The sequence below is a fragment of the Ahaetulla prasina genome, chromosome 2 (assembly GCF_028640845.1).
Source record: "Ahaetulla prasina isolate Xishuangbanna chromosome 2, ASM2864084v1, whole genome shotgun sequence".
NCBI classification, from domain to species: domain Eukaryota; kingdom Metazoa; phylum Chordata; class Lepidosauria; order Squamata; family Colubridae; genus Ahaetulla; species Ahaetulla prasina.
In genome coordinates this window covers 65,927,816-65,949,292 of record NC_080540.1, presented here as the reverse complement: position 1 = coordinate 65,949,292, position 21,477 = coordinate 65,927,816, and the positions used below count along the sequence as shown (strand labels likewise).

The window sequence follows — 21,477 nt, the reverse complement described above, 5'->3', positions numbered from 1 at the left end:
TTGGATGGGAATGGAGATTTCGCACCACACCACACCCACCAAGCCACACCCACAGAACCGGTAGTAAAAAAAATTGGATTTCACCACTGCTCTACACTAAACTGCTCCTTAAAAGTATTCCAGGTAAATTCTTAGCACAATTCATTTGATATAACAGCAACTAACTAGGCCAACATTGTTCAGATCCATCTTTATCCATATTGGAAATTTGATATATAAGTAGTTCTTGACTTACAACAGTTCATAGTCCTTGACTTACAACAGTTCATTTAGTGACCGTTCAAAGTTACAACAGCACTGAAAAAGTAATTTATGATTGTTTTTCACATTTTGCAGCATCCCCATGGTCACATGATCAAAATTCAGATGCTTAGCAAGTGGTTCATATTTATGGCCATTGTAGTGTCCCAGGATCATGTGATCCCCTTTTGCAACCTTCTGACAAGCAAAGTCAATGGTGAAGCCAAATTCACTTAACAGCCATGTAACTAAACTAACAACTACAGTGACTCAGTTAACAATTTTTTTAAAATTTACATTTATATCCCGCCCTTCTCCGAAGACTCAGGGCGGCTTACATTGTATAAGGCAATAGTCTCATTCTATTTGTATATTTATATACAAAGTCAACTTATTGCCCCCCCCAACAATCTGGGTCCTCATTTTACCTACCTTATAAAGGATGGAAGGCTGAGTCAACCTTGGGCCTGGTGGGACTCGAGCCTGCAGTAATTGCAGGCAGCTGTGTTTAATAACAGGCTATCTTACAGCCTGAGCCACACCGTGCTAAATTTCACTTAGCAACATAAATTCTGGGCTCAGTTGTAGTCATAAGTTGAGGACTACCTTTATTTAGATAGGATTGCAAGATAGCAAACTCCAGAATTACTCATTTATGCTTCCTTATCTCTCATTGACAACATCTCCTGTTTATATATTCTCTTTATTATATTTAATAAACCCAAATTTAAGTTTTATATTATAGTGAACACATATGTAATCTCACAATAGAATATTCAGGGACAATAAAGTATATTGCTGTATCATATATAACAGTCCAAAATTGCACATGAAATGAGTTTTAGATATAACGATAGGTAAAGCCTTGCAGATTATTTATAGATTCCTAATTATAGTTTTGTGCAAAAGTTGCAGAAGAATTGATTTTGCCTATAAACATATCAGACCATAAACCACAATTTACATTATGGCAACCAATTAGAAACTTAATAATGTGGACTGAAGTTGTTTTACAAATAACACACCGTTTTATCCATGTCATGTTTGAACTCAGAATCCTGGCTTATTCCTGGTGTGTTTTTGTTGCCTTATCAAGATTCTCACCAATTGATCAAAGGTAAGGTAAACATAACTAGGAAGGCACAGCTTTGCATGCTAAACATTTGCTAAATAACATTGTTTGCTCTACCTGGATTCTCTTTAATAGCAGTACTCACATTCAAACACATAAAAAAAAACAATAAACACACCAGCAAAAAGCCCCAACAATTTATTCACACACAGGCATACAAAACCCCTTGCTAAGACTAAAGAAAAAAAAGCCAAACATCAACTATTCCTAAAATATTTGGAATACTCTTTGAATACCGATAACACAAGCCAGCTAAGAAGGGAAGAAATACTGTTTAAAAGCTACTGATAGAATTTGCTGAGTGTGGGCAGGTGTGCCAAGGATGGTTAATTTAGTCAAAGGAGTTTATGTGGGTCAAAAAATTTATACTAAAGAAGCCAATCGACTCACCAGAAATAAATACCTATCCTGTGCTGTGCCATTCTTTGCTGACAGTTTTTGAATATGACCCTCTTTAATCAATTCATTGGCAGGATTAACAATATCTTCTTCTCCACCAAGGCGTTCGTACACTTCTAGCAACTTGTGCATCTTTTCCTACAAGAACAAAAGAAATACACAATTCTGGTATTTGCTAATTTATTATAAACGCCCTATAAGAGAAGTCAATTCCAGCGTTTAATGAAGTAATATGTTAGACATGAAGTGATTATTGTCATCCTTCATTTTGTACTCTTGTACAAAATAAGTAATCAGAACATCTTTTCTAATAATAGAAAAACTTCACACGCAATCATAGCACTGGGGACACATTTCCTTTTAATGTCACACAATGTCTTCTAAGAAATCCACAATTAAACCCGCATGCCTTGCAGAGATGTATGCCATCTGCAGTAGTAAAATACCTACAATAATAGACACATGGGACATATAATATATAACTTATATATTTATTTAAAAAGTCCCATAAGCATACATACAATATTAAATATAAAAAGACAGTAGTTATATTTTAGGCTGATAAATAATAGAGAGTTCAATGGGTATGAATTCAGCATTAATAAAAAGAAGAGTGTTTCAAGCAAGCATTTCAGTTAATGGCTCAGATGACATTTGTTTCACATACTTTCTACTCACCATCTTTCGGATGGCTGCATTTGAATGGTTTGCTGCAGTAGAAATGAGCTCCAGAGATTCTGCAATATACAATTGTACATTCTGAAGATTATTTTTGGCTAATAATGCAGTTTTTATTTCCCTGGTATGCATAATCTGAGTCCAAAATTTCAAGGTAGTAAACTCACTTCTACCTGCACCATGTCTACATCTTTTAGGGTCAATTTGAATTTAAGTCTTTTAGCGTTAGCATCACTGATAAAAAAAGTACTATAGTGCCCAATATTATTAACCAAAAGAAAATTGTACTTACTCAAATGTCAAAACACAGTAAATTGTACTGAATGGACAGCATTTGTCTCTTAATTGGTAATTTGGATTAAAATATGATGTTTCAGTATGCAAACTCATTCTTTTCTACTTCACTAAAAATATCATACCTCATTGATACATACTTACTGGATTCTATTGCATATGATCTATATACTGGAACAGAAAATGTGACTTAAAATAATTTTTTTTAAAAAAAAATTAAATTTACATTTATATCCTGCCCTTCTCCGAAGACTCAGGGCGGCTTACAGATTATAAGGCAAATTTATCAGTTCTCTTAAAAAGTCCATTTTGACCCATGCATTGTTTAACTGAGTTTATATCTATTTAATAAAAAGTAACCTTTATGTTTCAGGGCACAACCTGACACTTTAGTTGAGCTTATTGAAGTTACCCTGAACCATGATTTAGCATTCTGTGCCGATATATGAATCTTTTCTTCAATAAGCAGAAGGCACTGCTGGCTTTCCTTTCTGGGGGAGAAAAAACTATAAGAGAGTATGTATGTATATATGTATGTATGTATGTATGTATGTATGTATGTATTTATTTATTTATTTATTTAATTTCTATACCGCCCTTCTCCCGAAGGACTCAGGGCGGTTTACAGCCAGATAAAAACACAATATACACATAGCACAAAATTTAAAAAACCTGTTAAAAATCTAATTCAATAGGCCGAAAATAAAACTTAAAAACAATAGTACTTAAAACAATAATAAAACTATAAAACCCCTATTAAAATTACTATTACTTTAGGCCAGCCCTGCGCGGTAAAACAAAAATGTCTTCAACTCGGACGGAAGGTCCGGAGGTCAGGGAGTTGTTGTATCCCTGGAGGCAGCTCATTCCAGAGGGCAAATAAATTCAATTCAGTTATTTTAGTAAGCTAAATGAAATTGTCCAGATCAGCGGTGAAATGCACTTACCTTTGCTACCGATTCGGGAGTGTGAGCACATGCGTCTCTTCTGTGCATGCGTAGAGGTTCAAAAACGGGACGTAATGACTTCCTGGTTGGTAAGCAGAGCTTCCCGCCACTGGCACTGCCAGTTTGTGTGAGCCGGATAGATCTGGCCAGATTTCACCACTGGTCCAGATTTAATAGGCAATATTGTATCATGGAAACCTGGGTTCATTATATAGGGTCAGTGTAGTATAGATGATAGGATGCTGTTGTTGGATCATGGGACTCTGGCTTTAATTCCTCCCTCAGATATAATATCTCACAAGGTGTCTTTGAACCAGTCACCCTCAATTGGCCTATCATACCACATAGGCATAATTCTATCCCAGCAGAATTGTTTTCTTCTTTCACCTTTCAATTTTTTTAAAGTTGGCTACTGGACTGTTTTGCTTCTTCAGCTGTTAAAATATCAGGAAATATTATTTGCCAATAACCCATTTGAATTAATACATACTAGAGGCTCCACTCTTTTAAACATAATGGAATATAGTGACAGAAACAGATTTCTGTGCTTATTAGATGTATGTTATATGATGTATATAACAAATTAAAGATTTGAATTCTTTTTTATTCAAAAAGTTTTTATTAGTCAAAAAAGGTTTATACAAATACATATCAGGTATGGTAAATTTTCATTTTTCTTATCTAAAATAAGAATTTTACTCAAATTTTTTAACACATACAACAGCCATAAGGCAAGCAGGTGACACGAAGTAGCTAAGTTTGCAAATTTTAAATACGTAATAAAGAAGAGTCAAGAATAAACAGAATATCGTACAAAAGAGAATAAGGAAAACCAACACAAATATCTTTATCACTTCCTAGTTTTGGATCTCAGAACTCTGGGTTCAGCCTGACCCAACTCCAGGGCCGCAACAGCGGCAGCCGCTTCAGCCCCATGATCTATAACCTCCCCTTCTTCAATTCCTGGGTCATCTGATTCCAGGAAGGCTTTGTGTTCCTCCACATAGGCCGTAGCCTCCGCAATTGTACTGATTTTTTTCGTAATGCCCTCCCGGAAAATCATCAATCCCTCTGGCATCAGCCATCTGAAGCCCACTCCTTCTGGTACAATTTGCTTGACAAAAATAATATTTCTTTCTTTTTCACGTACCTGTCTGGGAATCTGCCTCAGAATGGCTATCTCCTGCCCCTGTAAATCAGTGCCCCACTCCTATGTTTTCTAAGAATTTCATCTCTCGCCTCTTCTCACAAATTTGACATGAACCTCTCTGGGAACTGCATGCGTGCATATTGCGAATTAACTCTATAAACTCGATCCACATCCCAATTCATGAAATCAACACCTCTCCCAAGAAATTCTCCCAACAATTTAGTCACAACATCTCTCAAGTCTTCTTGGTCCACTTCTTCCAAATTTTGAAACCTAAGGAAATAAGACATTTTATCCATCTGTAGTCCAAGCACAGCATTGCCTGTCGTCTCCTCTCTTTTCTGCACTGCCCGTATCTCACCCTCCAAACCTTCCACTTTCTGCTTGTTTTCTGCTGAAACTTGTTGAGTATCCTTTAAATCCTTTTGGATAGTCACAATTTCTGCTCTTATTTCATCCAATTTCTTGTCCATATTAGATAACTTTTCCAAAATTCTCTCCATCTCTCCAGCAGTTGGTCTCTGACCTTTTGCCATTAAGGGGAAAAAAAAAATACAAAATCCTCAGGCAGGCACAGTATCCTTGTAATTTCCTCCGGATCCACCAGGGGGCACTCACAGGAGCAACGAGTCCAGAGTACAGTTAGTCAACCAGGAAGCCGAAGGGAAGTGATGTCATCAAAATTCTCATAGTGAAGGCGGAAGCTGGACGCCACCACTGTTCCCCAGAAGGAGGGGGGGCCTCAAACCTTCCCTCCTAAATTTCTCCATCACCTCTTCTCTCCAGAGCTCCACAAAACCGGTAATCTTCTTATTTTAAGTTCTCCTCTCTCCAGAATAACTCGTGCTCCTTCCAACCGCAGGGGAGAAAAAAAACCCCCCCGCACTCCGGAGCACTCCACTCACGTTTACCGATATTCCCTTCCCTTCTCCTCCTCAATTCTTCTCCGTTCCCTGTTCACCACCAGGCTGCTGCAGTTATAGATCCAATGCCCCGGTGTCACTGGGCACAGCGGCCCAGGCGACGACCAAAATAATGGCGGCCTGTGGCCTCGAACCCCGCCGAGCCTAGGACGCGCCAGCATCGGTCCCCACAGTCCTGTATGTCGGCTGGGAGACCCCTGGCGAGCCGTCCGTGCGGCAGGTGTCCTTTTCGGAACACCTGGCCCCTGAGGGCCTCGGCGGCGGCCGGATTCGGGCGCTGGAGGCAGGAGAAGCCTTCCAGACGTCCGTTGCCGCTGGATACCGGAAGTCGTCCTAAGATTTGAATTCTTGATTTTATGGATTTACTAGACTAGATGCTCTGTTTGATCATTGTTTCAGAGGCATTTCCTTATCTAAATAGAGAAACAGAATGATGAAGGGCAGCCAAAAAAGCAGTGGGAGCAGGAGTCTGACTTCATGCTGGTTCCCTATTGAGTTTTTTTGTGGGAAGTTGAGTAGGAACATCAGTAATTTTCCTTCCTCCCTTCCCTTTAGGCCTAGCCCAAGAATGGTGTAGAACAATACAGCCAAATTCAGCTCTTTATTTGTTCACAGCATATAAACAAAATCTTGCCAGACTAAACTTATACCACTCTTAAATCTGATATACTCTGGGAAATTTTACTTTTCTTGAGAAAGTGCTGCTTGATTGTAGTCCACCACTCCCCCTTCATAGACACAATCCATCACAACTTCCCTTCCCTTCTTTTCTTAGCAGGCAGGCAGGTGGAGAAGGAGCAAGGGATTGTTAGACTGGCTGGGAAACTGTCACAGAATATTGAAAATGAATATCATGTTGTTGTTGTTGTTGTTGTGATGATGATGATGATGATGATGATGTAAGTGTAGCAGCAGTGTAGCAGCACACAAGCAGCCAGTAGCACTGAAGCAACCACAACTTCTCCAAATTTCATTTTCTTGAGAGTCATGGACACATTCTATAAGTTAGCCCTTTTGAGGTACCTTGATTCAAAAATTGTTGCCCCATGATGCACCATTTTTCCCAGGTGAAGGTCATGATGAGAGTAATATATAGATAGCTCGAAGTAACTAGTACTATATGCATGGTTAAATTGAAACAATGTTTTAATTGTTATAATACATAGAAGGTTTTTTTATGGATAATCAACATTAATCCTTGAAATTTATCTTTACTGTTCAGCAACTTATTTACAATGGCATGGATGAAAACTGCACTTACTTTCAGCATCTTTCCTATCTGGTGATTCCCCAGGAAGTTTTTTAAGATAATCCTTCAGGAGAAGCTCATAGCGTGGAATTCTCTGAACAGGTTCTAGCATGTGATGTTGCAATGTCAGGTTTCCACATATTTCTTGTTTCTGAAATGAAGAAAGATGTATTTTGCCAAAAAAAAAAAAAAAGAAGAAGAAGCCATGGGTGATGTATTTAAATTATTGAATGAACTGGTTCCTTTTTTGTATTTTGTATTTGTTATTCTTATTGACTTGCCCGAGTAAGGCCAGCTTCAAACTGAATAAATAAATATAACACATGGTGGTCAAAGCACAGAAGGGGCTCAATCAATTCCCTCCATCCACCCAGCCCCAGCAAACACTAATTGGCTCCAACTACAGAGACAGGAGAGAACCACTCAAACACAAACACCTTTTCTTCTTCAAACCCAGTGCTTGCTCCATAAGGACAGAATGATTGACAATATTAAAAACATATCTATCAATCTTTATGTATGTATGCACACCTACACCCACCCACCCTCAGTCAGTCAGTCAGTCTTATTTCCATGCAATATAGTATCCATTGGTTATCCATTTTAAAAATTGTTTAATAAGAAGCAAATTTAATGAATAAATCAAATTCAGAATATCAACAGGTTTCTGCATCCGCAGCTATCATGAGATTTTGGCAAAAATTTTCTGTCATTCCATAAAAATTATACAGAGGGTCACAGACTGCAGTATTATTCATATGAAGATCGTGGCAAATATTGCAGGCAAAAGAAAATAAACATTATACAAAGCTGTTTCCATATGGCAAAATACCAGGAAATAAAGAGGGGGAAAAGGATAGTATGTCAGAGCAAGAGAAGATCCTGGTTAGTAGTCGAATTTCATTCTAAACATCATAAATTACAGAAGCTCTTCTCTCCTTTTTCTACCCTGTTCATATTTCTTTATTGAAATACTTTTTCAATATTTTATTTTTACCTCTCTTACACACACAACCTCTACAAATCTATCAAACAAATTAAAATGAAAGTCATCAATTAAGGTCATCGGTGTGCTTATCCAGAAATTTAAGTTCATCTTGATAAATTTGTGGTATACAAGATGACAGCATGTACTGAAAAATGTTATAAGCAAGTATTATGTTGCATAATAAGAAAAAAGCAATAATAAACATATTTCATTTTAATTGAAAGTCATATTTGCATAATAACTCTAGGATGTTTTTTTTAAGTTATGAAAAAAAGAGGGGCATTAGTACAAAATGTCTTCAGCTATATATATCAGCTGCAAATATCCAAAAATCTCCTCCTCTAAGTTTTTACATATGAGGAACTCTTCACAAATATCTAATGTCGTGACTTCAAATGGACTGGAAAATATTTTATTCCCTGGTTGTACTCCATCTGTTTTAGACTTTCAAGATGTAAGTTGCGTATCTTCTGCATTGTTGTCGTGTCCCACTCCTCCGCTGACGGCCGGGTCAGGGAAATCCGAATCAGGCGTGCCTCTGCAGCTCTGCCAAAGTCCTAGCAAAGTCCTCAGGGCAGGCAGGAGACCAGAAAGTGACTTCAGCAAGATATGTTTAGACTTTGCCTGACTCAGAGAATGCCAGAAAGCAGGTCCTTTATATAGGCCATGGGGTGTGGCTCCATGACTCAGCACTTATCCAGGCCTGCCCCTCCCTTCCTTCTGTTGCCTCCGTCTATCAAGTCTTCTGACGCGTCTATCAAGTCTTCTGACGCGAGGGTCACTCCAGTCTGCAGCTGTTGGCAATTGACCTCCCTCAGGCTCACATGCTGTGGAGGAGGGGGAGGGGTCTAGTTGCTCCGTTTGCCTAGGCATGGAGCCAGAGCTGGGGGCTGGAGATACTTCCTCCTCTTCAGCCTGTCTGGGCATGGAGCCAGAGCTGGGGCCGGGAGGCATACTAGGACATTCCTCCGTGTTCAGAAGCAGATAAGAAGGCCCTGGCTGTGGTGAGATCGGACGAGACACAACAATTGTACTGCATTGTCTTCTGATGTCTGACTGGTATAAGGGTAGCATAAAGCAGTGGTGAAATCCAAATTTTTTTACTACTGTGGGCGTGGCTTGGTGGGTGTGGCGTGGCTTGGTGGGCATGGCTTGGTGGGCATGACAAGGGAAGGATACTGCAAAATGTCCATTCCCATCCTACTCTGGGGCCAGCCAGAAGTAGTATTCACCAGTTCTCCGAACTACTCAAAATTTCCACTACTAGTTCTCCAGAACCTGTCAGAATCTGCTGGATTTCACCCCTGGCATAAGGCCAGGTCACTTGGAGCTCCACCATTGCAGAATTCAGTCCCAATTTCAGATCAATCTCATACCCAATTAGTTTTAGATTTGCTAAAGAAATCTTTTGTTCCAATGGGTTTTTAATGTTTCTTTGAGACTGAATGTTTTAAATCTGCTCTCTTTACTTTAGATCTGTTTTAATTCTATGGTTTTATGTTATTATTCTGTTTTATAATCTGCAGTTAAGGCTAAAACAGTATGAAAATCTGTTGGCATATAACAAAGAAAAAGAGTGAATACATACACTTTACTTTCCAAATGGCAATTTAGAAACATACCTGTATGTTTTGAATGACATCTTTAAAAGGAGACGATCTCTGCATCCATGTGTTTACCATATCCATTGCTCTGTCAAAATTCTTTACATATTCTCCATACATCTTCAGAAATGGAGCAAGCTTTTGAAGGATGTCTCCTAACCTTGGATTTGTATCCCTAAAAACACACATTAAAGAGGTAGATAGATATAAACTTGGATTTATCAATAGTTATAGGCATAGGCATATTTGAGTCATATGCAAAGGATGGGAACCAGAAGTAAAAAAAAACCTTTTGATTGTCTCCCTTCACATGGTAGCACTAAACTCAGAAACCCTGGACAAATTTTTAAAGAGGCAAAAGATTTTCAACTAATAAAAATCACCAAATGTCTATATCTTCTTTCTAGAATAGAAAGAAACAGATAGTTTCTTTCTATTCACCTGTAGTTGCATAAAGTCCATTCTATTTGTTTCTGTAATGTATTATATAACATTAAGTTCAATATTGAAAGCAATTTGTATTGCAAATATCCATGTCTAGAACACTTGGAAATACTGAAAGTTTTTTATGATATTCAGAATATTTTGAAATATCATAAAACACCAGCAAAATTTATATATTTATATATTTATGTACCATTCCAATAAATCAAAATTCTGGGCATTTAAAAGATCATTTATAGCCATTAGTTACATCCTTATTAACCATTTTGGAGATAAGCTTTGTGATTACTGAATTATACACTTTTCAGGATGTATTTACTTAATGTCTAACTGATCAAATCAATTTATCATTTAAAGAGAAAGCAAAATATGACCTTATACTGCTTAAACCATCTTAATTTTTGCAATCTGATATTACACATCACTAAATTGATTATCTGTATGAATAGATTCTTCTTACTGATTATTAATTTAGAATCCACCCAACTGTCCCTTTATGGACCCAGTTCTACATCTGGCCAGTGCTCTGCTTGTGCTAGAATTTGTAAAGATAGGCTTCACTGATGCCAGCTTAATTAACCCAGTGAGAATACAAGCATGTAGCAGTTACTAACTCTGAACACAGTGGGAAAGGTCAATGCTTCTATACTAGGTCTGACTAATAACTCTTAAGGTTAGGGAAAAGGTGGCAGAGTACTGAATAGTCTTACGAGAATATTTCTGCCTTCCTTTATTTTATTAGTACCAATAAAGCGATGTGAAATTTGTTGAGTTGAGTTGTAAAGTATATATTATGTGTATGTAAACATACTATACTATAATATAGTATTATAATATAGTACGTAAACATATTATACTATTTACTTATGAGAAAACTCTTAATATGGAAATATTTGCTTGTAACTTTTCATTTACCCACCACTCATCTGTAATCCTTGTTTTGAGTTCAGGAAGGAGAAACTGTTCATGGAAGCGATAAATGGAAGAAATATTTGAAAATATTCCTGTTACCACATCAGGTGGAATTCCCGACTCATACAATTTAGTGCAAAAAACCTGCACAAAAAAAAAAAAAAAAGAACAGAAGACCTCCACAAAATTATTTCCAAATAGTATATAACAGGGGTGAAATGCTCCTGGTTTGGACCCGATCGCCTGATCCGGTAGTGATAGCAGTGGGTGGTTCGGAGAATCGGTAGCAAAAATCCCTGCCCCCCCCCCGCCCCAGCTGAGCAGCGCGATCATCAGAAGTTTTTTTTTAACTTTTAAAAGCATTTTTTTCAGCTGAAAAAATGCTTTTAAAAGTAAAAAAAAAGCCTCTGATGATTGCACAGTTCAGCTGGGATCGTCAGAACCTTTTAAAAGCTTTTTTCCCTCTAGCGATCCCAGCTGAGTTGCCTAATCATCACAGACTTTTAAAAGCATGTTTTCTACAAACTCTTCGGAGATTGTAGAAAAATGCTTTTAGAAGTAAAAAAAAAAAGTTGGCCATGCCCACCCAGTCACATTACACACACCCCCCACCACCAAGCCATGGCCACAGAACCGGTAGTAACAAAATTTTACATTTCACCCCTGGCATATAACTTATATTGATGTAGCTGCATTTTGAAAGATGATTCTATTTTTTTAAGGAATCTTCCCATTATATATTCATTACATATGTTGAATTTGTTCAGACGGTTCCTTTTAAACAGATATATCCCACCTTCAAGGTCACTCAGCATGCAAGGTAATTAATAATTTGTTTCTTTTTAGCTTTGCTGAACAAAAATGAAGTCTCAAATATAAAACTGAGTCAAATACAATTTACGGATATTTTCAGACATCTTTTCTGAATAAATGTTTGCTGTATTACTATATCGTATGTCACATATATCTATATCTATCTATCCAGTGGTGAAATCATACCGGTTAGTGATAAAAGCTACCGGTTGGTATTTCTGACAATCAGCTGTGCTGCACAATTTAAAATCGCTGTGCTGCGCAATTTAAAATCCTGCTTTCTAGTGAATCTAAATTGTGCAGCATAGCTGTTCCTCCCCTTGCTGTTCTACTTACCTTCCCAAGCCTCCTTTTTCTGCACGTAGCGTGTGTTTGGTGTGTACTGCGTATGTGTGCGTGTGCAGTGTGCGAGCAGCGAACCGGTGGCAAACCGGGGAAGATTTCACATCTATCTATCTATCTATCTATCTATCTATCTATCTATCTATCTATCTATCTATCTGAACAATTATCTTCCATGTGGAGATGGATGGATAGGTAGATAATAAACAGATAGATAGATATTGTACTGTATATATTATATTATCATAAAAGGGAAGTACAGTAAAATAATAAAGAAGATTAGATGAAGAGTGCTTGATTGATAATGCATCCTCTCAATGAAATTAGAGAGCATAAACATTTCATCAGAATGGGACAAGTGATTCTTTTCAGCATTCTTGAAGCAATCTTTATGAAGCTGAAATATTAAACCATTTAGAAGCAGGGGAAAAAACATTCAGTTGGTTTAGTTTGTATAAATTCTTATTGCTTGCAGGAGTCTACCCAGGGAAAAGAAGCCATTTGGAAATTAAGATGGGTATTGCATACAGCAATGGTCTGTCAGAAAACAAGGTATTTTTAGCATGGGATCCATGCATATAACAAGTGGATTACTAGTCAGATGTGTTTAATCTTAACTAGAATAAGAGAAACCAGGCTGAAGAAATCAAGATGACGGCTAGATGGCAGCACAGATATAACAACTCTTTACTCTTTGCTGCCACCTATGGATCATCTCAGTATCTACTGCTCAGATCTGATTGCTTTAGTGGAAAATGGCCAGGCACATTGCTCACAAAAATACTTGAATGTGTTCAATATTTGGAATAAGTGGAAATATAGAACAACAATGCATCTCAAAAAATAAAATTTGGTTAAAATAAATTTACCTGATCAAGAAGATAAAGCCTGTTAACATAAGCTTCTTCTGTATGCAGAAGTTCATTTGCAATATTAAACAGCTTTTGTGGCTCTGAATACTGTAACAATATGAAAAATGCAAAATCCACTTTAAATACATATCCCAACCACAAGATAAATCAAGAATCTTTTTGTACTGTTTGTTCCAATTGTTGAAGTATTCCCCTGTGAGAAAATCTCTTATTTTCTGTTGCATTGATCTAGTATACAATTAGCTGATATACAATTAGATACAATAATCATGCATATGATTATTAAAGGAGCACATTTCACTGTTATTCTAAAATCAAATAGTACAGCAAAAATTCCTATAACAAATAAAGAACCATGTAAGGTATTTATTATCTTTAATGTTAGCAAATTATATCAATTCCTCCAACTTGTTACTTATTTCAGTGTGGAATTTCCCTCCCTGAATCAAATGTAGTCCCACTGGTCTGACTGATTAACCAAAGGCAATCAATGTTTCATCACAAGATGTTTAAGCAGTGCTCCTGATCTTCCTTTAAAGGGAGGGAGGGAGGAGGAAGAAAGGAAGGAAGGAATTAATCCCGTTTTCACTGAAGAAAAACAAGATCTCTCCATTTTCACCCCAGACTAAAAGAAATGCACAGTGGCAATGAAGTGATCCAGGATAATGATAAGATGGAAAACATTAATGATTACTATTCCCCCAAATCTTTGCAAAGACCAACTTATCTCTACTGTCATAAAAAGCACTGAGAAAATATCTGAACTCAGAGTTATTTTAGCCTTACTCCACTATTGCTAAACCATTCGTAAGAACTATACAGCTGTACCCACATTAAACAAAATCAATGAAAGGTGACTTAAATCAGCAGGGTGTAACTTAATACAGATTTGTTCAGTATGTGGACACACAGGTATGTGGTAATTGGGTACATTGGTTCTCTCAGACAGTGGCCCCTATACCCGTCTCTCACAATTCTTGGAGAGTCTTTTCAATTGCCGACAATTTCCACTCGTTACCAAAAAAATTCCTCTTTGTACCTGGTCTCAGGAGAAAGAAAGTGGAAAGTCTCCTCTGCTCTTGACTTCTCCAAGTGGCAGAGTGATATGGAATCATAATAGGCTTCATTCCCTTTAGAATGAGCCTGCTAATACCAGAAGATTAGGTTTATTAAGTAGGTTAGGTAATTAAGACAAGGGCTAATTGAGGATTGAAAATAATGGGTGAAAAGGAAGGAAGGAATTAATCCCGTTTTCACTGAAGAAAAACAAGATCTCTCCATTTTCACCCCAGACTAAAAGAAATGCACAGTGGCAATGAAGTGATCCAGGATAATGATAAGATGGAAAACATTAATGATTACTATTCCCCCAAATCTTTGCAAAGACCAACTTATCTCTACTGTCATAAAAAGCACTGAGAAAATATCTGAACTCAGAGTTATTTTAGCCTTACTCCACTATTGCTAAACCATTCGTAAGAACTATACAGCTGTACCCACATTAAACAAAATCAATGAAAGGTGACTTAAATCAGCAGGGTGTAACTTAATACAGATTTGTTCAGTATGTGGACACACAGGTATGTGGTGAATTGGGTACATTGGTTCTCTCAGACAGTGGCCCCTATACCCGTCTCTCACAATTCTTGGAGAGTCTTTTCAATTGCCGACAATTTCCACTCGTTACCAAAAAAATTCCTCTTTGCACCTGGTCTCAGGAGAAAGAAAGTGGAAAGTCTCCTCTGCTCTTGACTTCTCCAAGTGGCAGAGTGATATGGAATCATAATAGGCTTCATTCCCTTTAGAATGAGCCTGCTAATACCAGAAGATTAGGTTTATTAAGTAGGTTAGGTAATTAAGACAAGGGCTAATTGAGGATTGAAAATAATGGGTGAAAAGGAAAAGGAAGATCTCATGAATCTTGCAGGCTTTTACTGACAACTCTAGGCATGAATATATATCAAGAAACACACACACATACACACAGGTAGAATGAAATAGGACTAAGAATTCAAATGAACAGATTATATCAATCCATAATATAAATTCTAAAAATTCCTAATTTGTATCTAACTCTGCATTTTTTTCGATGGTTATTTACTTCTGAATCCTCCAACCTTTCTCCAGGTTAGGATGTGCCTTTCATCTGGAGGGAGGTAGACTGGGAAGAGGTGTCATCTCCTGTGATGGAAGACAAAGGATCAAAGGCAAAATGGAGCTGCCCTTTTCCTCTTTGTAAAAGTTCACCTGAGAAAGGACCACCTTCCCATTCCTAACTAGTTGGTTATAGCTTGGGTTTTACCTTGGTTCTACATAGTGGTGGGATTCAAATAATTTAACAACTGGTTCTCTGCCCTAATGACTGGCTGGATAGGTGTGGCTGGGTGGTCACTGGGTGGGTGAGGCCAACTCAATGTGCTTCTTCCCACCCCTACCCCCTAGGCACAAGGGGGTCTCCCTTCAAACTCTCTCCTGGGATACCAAGAGGAAGTGCGTGAGCTTTGAAAACCCATCAAGAAGCCTAGTCTGTCCTTGCACGTAACTTCAGGCACAGCAGGAAGTTCACCCGGCTCCAGCTGGGGAGGCTCCCTTCTCGGGCTTCAACTTTTCTCTGCCGGGTGAGAAATGGTGGTGGCAGGAGCATCGCCCTCTGCCTGATGCCATTTTTGCAGACTCCTGCAGGAGTCTAGGGCAGAAAGGAAAATGCTGAGCGGCTACCTGCAGGACAATATTCAGCGATGTGGCAGAAATGAGCTGTTGCAGAGCTCTATTGCTCTGGCAGCACAGTCATGACACCACCCGTGCCTTAAAAGAAGCGAACCATGGGACAGAAGGGAGTCCCCCACCCCACCAAGGGCCTTCAGAGAATGCAGCCCAATCCAGCATGGTGCAGGGGTGTGAGCGTGTGGGGGCAGCTGTCTAATAAACTCAAGAAAACTTGCTCTTCCCTCCCTGAAAATATCTTCTGATGTCTGGATCTTCCACTTAAACACCTACATACACACGTACGCATTCTCACAATAATAGAATGAAATAAAGTTGCAGAAATTTTATTAAGAAATGTTATTAAGAAATTTTATTAAGAAATTTTATTAAGGGGCGTGCATAAGAGCACAAAAGTGCCTACCGTTCCTGTCCTATTCTTCCTTTCATTATATCAAATTAACATAGCTGTTGCATACTTTTACTTATATATTTATATCTTTCTTTTATGATGTATTGTTTTTTTATCTATGACGATGTTTGTGTATACTGTTGTGACAAATGAAATTTTTTAAAAAAATGTCTACAAGCACACAAACAGAGAGTGCCAAGTACTGTACACTTACAGCTATACAACTGCAAGTTGGAGAACACTCGTGAAAACACTCTAGACATCTAAGAAAAGAACCAAATCAATGAAAAAAAAAATCAACCCACGGGTCTCACTTGAAGCATAAATGAAGGGGCTCAACATAGTCTACTTCAGATACATTATCTGAAAACCTAGCTCTTTGGAGAAGGCTCTAATGCTGGAAAAGGCAGAAGAAAAAAGAAGAGGTCTACTAGGAGAAAGGTAGATAAACTCAGCTATAGCAGTGATGGGTATAAGACCAGTGGTGGGATTCAGCCAGTTCGCACCACTTCGGGAGAACCGGTTGTTAATTTTCTGAGCAGTTTGGCAAACTGGTTGTTGGAAGAAATCATTAGGGCAGAGAAGCGGTTGTTAAATTACTTGAATCCCACCACTGTATAAGACCTGAAAGGAGAAATAGTATTGGAGAAAATCTATGTGATCACTAAAAGTTAACGAGTTAACACTAAGAGTTAACAATATTCAATCAATCAATATAGAACTGCAAAACTGAACTAGAAATGGATTAATTTGCCCAGTCCTATTCTAGCATCAAAAAAGTTTCTAGCTGAAGCATGAAGAACAGAGAGCATCCAGCAGTGTTGTCAAATAGTAGCAAGAGCAGAATATTTTTTTATTTTGGGCCAGTGCCAAAAATTTAATTGTCAAAAAAATGAATCATCTGGGCATTCCAACTATTGGATATAAAACTAGTAGTTATAAAATCAGATATATTTGTGCAGGGTCTCTGTCAACGCTTTAGGGTCAGGTGGATTCTAAGCAGAAAATAATGAAGGTGAAGTCCCAAAGATGCTATTTCAAGAGGCAACTAGACTTTGTTCTTCCTTGAAGATGTTTCGCTTCTCATCTAAGAAGCTTCTTCAGTTCTGAGTGAAGAAGCTTCAGAACTGAAGAAGCTTCTTGGATGAGAAGTGAAACGTCTTCAAGGAAGAACAAAATCTAGTTGCCTCTTGAAAAAGCACCTTTCGGATAACCACGACTTGGATGACTGAGAATCTTCATTGACAAATAAAGGAAACAAATGAGTAAAAAAAAAAAAATGGAGAAACTGTTTAATTTTCCACATAAAGGTACTAAAAGTAAGAGTTAGATTTTTTTCTATTCCTATCTTTGCAGCATAAAATCTTTTCCAGAGAAGATGAGCTGGTATACAGCTGAGTAGTAGTAGTCAATGCTTCATGAATGGAACTGGGTTATTTGAGGGCCTATCACTCCCTGATTATGTGGAGAAACAGGCTCAAGCTCAATCCCTCCAAGACAGAGTGGCTGTGGATGCCGGCATCCTGGTACAGTCAGCTGCGTCCGCGGCTGACTGTTGGAGCCGAGTTATTGGCCCCGATGGAGAGGGTGCGCAACTTGGGCGTCCTCCTGGATGAACGGCTGTCTTTTGAAGATCATTTGACGGCCGTCTCCAGGAGAGCTTTTTACCAGGTTCGCCTGGTTCGCCAGTTGCGCCCCTTTCTAGACCGGGATGCCCTATGCACGGTCACTCACGCTCTTGTGACATCTCGTCTGGATTACTGCAATGCTCTCTACATGGGGCTCCCCTTGAAGGGCACCCGGAGGCTTCAGTTAGTTCAGAATGCGGCTGCGCGGGTGATAGAGGGAGCCCCTCGTGGCTCCCATGTGACACCTCTCCTGCGCAGACTGCACTGGCTGCCTGTGGCCTTCCGGGTGCGCTTCAAGGTTTTGGTAACGATCTTCAAAGCGCTCCATGGCATAGGGCCGGGCTATTTACGGGACCGTCTGCTGCTACCGAATACCTCTCACCGACCCGTGCGCTCTCACAGAGAGGGACTCCTCAGGGTGCCGTCGGCCAGGCAGTGCCGTCTGGCGACACCCAGGGGAAGGGCCTTCTCTGTGGGGGCTCCCACCCTCTGGAACGAGCTTCCCCCAGGACTTCGTCAACTTCCTGACCTCCGAACCTTTCGCCGCGAGCTTAAAACTCATTTATTTATCTGCGCAGGACTGGACTAGATTTTAAATTTAAATTGGTTTTAATGGGTTTTATTATGTATACTGTCATTTTTAATTATTTGGCCATTTGGAATAAGTTTTTTAATTAATGTTTTATTTTGTATTTATTGTACATTTTTATCTGCCTGTGAACCGCCCTGAGTCCCTAGGGAGATAGGGCGGTATAAAAATACGATAGATAGATAGATAAATAAATAAATAAATAAATAAATAAATAAATAAATAAATAAATAAATAAATAAATAAATAAATAAATAAATAAATAAATAAATAAATAAATAAATAAATAAATGTCTACCTGTTCCATTAGACACAGCAAAAAGGATATGCTCATGGTCTCAACTATTAGGGTGCACCAGCTGGGGGAATTCTGGGAGTTGAAGTCCATATATCTTAATTTTGCTGAGGCTGAGAACCTGCCCTAGAAATTAGATTGGTCCTGACTCTATTGGAGTTCCAAGAACTTAAAGCCATGTTTTTTCCCCCAGCGGACTTTAAAATCAAGCGGTGTGCCTAACCCTGTGCTGTGCTGACCTGTCTTGGCTTTTACCTCAGCTACAGGTTACATGGGTTTTGTTAACTTTTATTGTTTGGTGTTTTCAATTATTGTTAGCTACCCAGAGTCATGGATTTAAAATGGGTAGCCATATAAATTGAAATAAATAAAATTAGTCAGCATTTTATGTACATTGCCACATATATTTATAGTTAAATAACAATAATAATAATAATAATAATAATAATAATAATAATAATAATAATAATAATAATAATAATAAGGCCATCACTCTGCTAAACAAATAATTCCCTCAACACTGTCAGACTATTTACTGAATCTGCACTACTATTAATCGTTTCATAGTTCCCATCACCAATCTCTTTCCACTTATGACTGTATGACTATAACTTGTTGCTGGCAATCCTTATGATTTATATTGATATATTGATCACCAATTGTGTTGTAAATGTTGTACCTTGATGAACGTATCTTTTCTTTTATGTACACTGAGAGCATATGCACCAAGACAAATTCCTTGTGTGTCCAATCACACTTGGCCAATAAAATTCTATTCTATTCTATTCTATTCTATTCTATTCTATTCTATAAACAATGCCCTCTGATGCTAAGGGCAGTATTGCCTTAAGAATAATTCAGTTAATGCAATACAAGCTATTTATTACAAAAAAGACATGACTGATGATGTAACTGAAAATTTTAGGATTTGCCACCGTGCATTAAGAGCTTCAAAGCAAGAACACACATTCTGAGGTTGTAATGTTTAGAATAGTTTCCAAGTTTTGCTTTAATTACCACTATTATACTACCTTGGTTACCACAGCATCAAAATCAATGTTTATAGGCCTTCTGAGTCATATTCATAAGCTGATTGGTGTAAAAGTTGGTGTATATGAATACAGAAACACTTACTTCCTAAACTAATGCTCATGAATTACTTATACTAACTCTGATGGAAAAATATGTCATGTCTTTAAGGCCAAATAAATGGCTATGCTAAAATGACAGTAAATGCAGCCATTTATCAAGCTTTCTTCGTAGCCAATTTCTGAACAACTTAGTTCTTACCCTTTAAAGGAGCTTTAAGACACCTAAAATACCAGACAAAAAATAACCCGAACACCGAAACAGAAGTTGGAACTATTTAGAAAAAAAAGGGGAAATTGACCTACCATCATTTAGGTATGAAAGAAAGATTAGACAGCAGAGAAAACAAAAGACATCCAGCAAATAATTTGCTAACGTCTTTTTTTCTTAAATATTCTTAAATTTTGAAATGTATTATTATTACTATCAGGGCATACACAAGAATTTTATTAACAGTCTACTTATATGCATGTTTCTTAAATGTATTCGTCAATAATACTTATATATTTTATTTCTAAAAGCCACTTATACACAGAATGTGCAAAAAATACTGACTGGAATTAGTAAAGAATGAGAAGGGAAGCTAATAACATGGTATCAGAACCAGGGGTGAAATTCAGGAGGTTCTAACAGTTTCTGGAGAACCGGTAGGGGAAATTTTGAGCAGTTTAGAGAACTGGCAAATGCCACCTCTAGCTGAGGTGGGAATGGAGATTTTGCAATATCTTTCCCCAGGAGTGTGGAGGGAATGGGGATTTTGCAGTATCCTTCCCTTGCCACACATGGCCCACCAAGCCATGCCCACAGAACCAGTAGTAAAAAAAAATGGATTTCACCATTGATCAGAACTAGGCTTTGATTAAAAAAAACAACAACTCACAAGTAGCCAAGTAGTAAGAAGTACTGAGCTAAGCCCATACACTATGTACGACAGTATAATGTAACTTTATGTATGCTAGAATGTGCTGGAAATAAAAGTCCCAAACAGAAAGTAGTAGCATTATAACAGCAATGCAGAAGTTGAAAAAAAGTACCTTGTTAACATCTACACATTCCAGCTTGGAGATTTCTGCTATTTCTGGCTCTTCACTGCTTCCCTCATCTATATCACTGTCTTCATCCTGAACAGAGTCTCTCTTCTGTTCGCCGGCAGAAAATAGGACAGGTTTTTTGCCATTGTCCATTTCAGCTAGATCTCCAGTTCCTGTTGTTTTTTTCTGTTCTGTAGCTTCCTCGTTTGGAAAATTATCTCCTGTTATATTACAAGAAGGACTGTCTATTCCACTATCCCTGTTAGGGATTTTGCCATTGCTATTCATCTCAATGGATGTGTCCTTATGGCTATGCACTGCCACAGATGCTTTGCTGATGGGCACATTAGTAGAATCTTCAGTGTTTGTGGTGTCATCTATGTTTAGTTCTTTAATTTTCATTAGGTCTGTATTAGACACTTCAGGACTACACAAGATGTTAGGCCCACTCTCATCCAGCTCTTTATTTTCATTTGTTGAAGTGCTGGGAGCCACCAAATCATAGACGATTGGGCAATGCTGTTCAGGAGAATCTGGTTCTTGTTCCATCTTAAAAACTAAATTAATATGATTTCTTTGACCAACATGTGTGGGCTGCCTGAAAATGAAAAAGTTTCAAGGTTATTGATATGGCAGATTTTAGGACCTCATATAGACAGTGAAGAAGCAATAATTGAAGTAATCTTCAATCTATCACAGATTATGGTACCAAGTTTTTAAGTTTCCAGGACCACCGCTAATTT

The 21,477-nt window shown here is 38.0% G+C and overlaps 1 protein-coding gene across 1 annotated transcript in view; it reads right to left on the bottom strand.

The window, feature by feature from the left end:
* The window catches only part of FGD3 (FYVE, RhoGEF and PH domain containing 3), a 157,599-nt gene that overhangs the window by 20,940 nt on the left and 115,182 nt on the right, over nucleotides 1-21,477 (bottom strand). The window contains exons 4-10 of the mRNA XM_058171188.1: nucleotides 20,738-21,332; nucleotides 12,985-13,074; nucleotides 10,968-11,104; nucleotides 9,623-9,779; nucleotides 7,025-7,163; nucleotides 2,450-2,508; nucleotides 1,763-1,909 (exon numbers count right to left, since the gene is read on the bottom strand). Coding sequence (XP_058027171.1) covers nucleotides 1,763-1,909; nucleotides 2,450-2,508; nucleotides 7,025-7,163; nucleotides 9,623-9,779; nucleotides 10,968-11,104; nucleotides 12,985-13,074; nucleotides 20,738-21,332 — 1,324 coding nt within the window. The remainder of the gene's footprint in view (nucleotides 1-1,762; nucleotides 1,910-2,449; nucleotides 2,509-7,024; nucleotides 7,164-9,622; nucleotides 9,780-10,967; nucleotides 11,105-12,984; nucleotides 13,075-20,737; nucleotides 21,333-21,477) is intronic.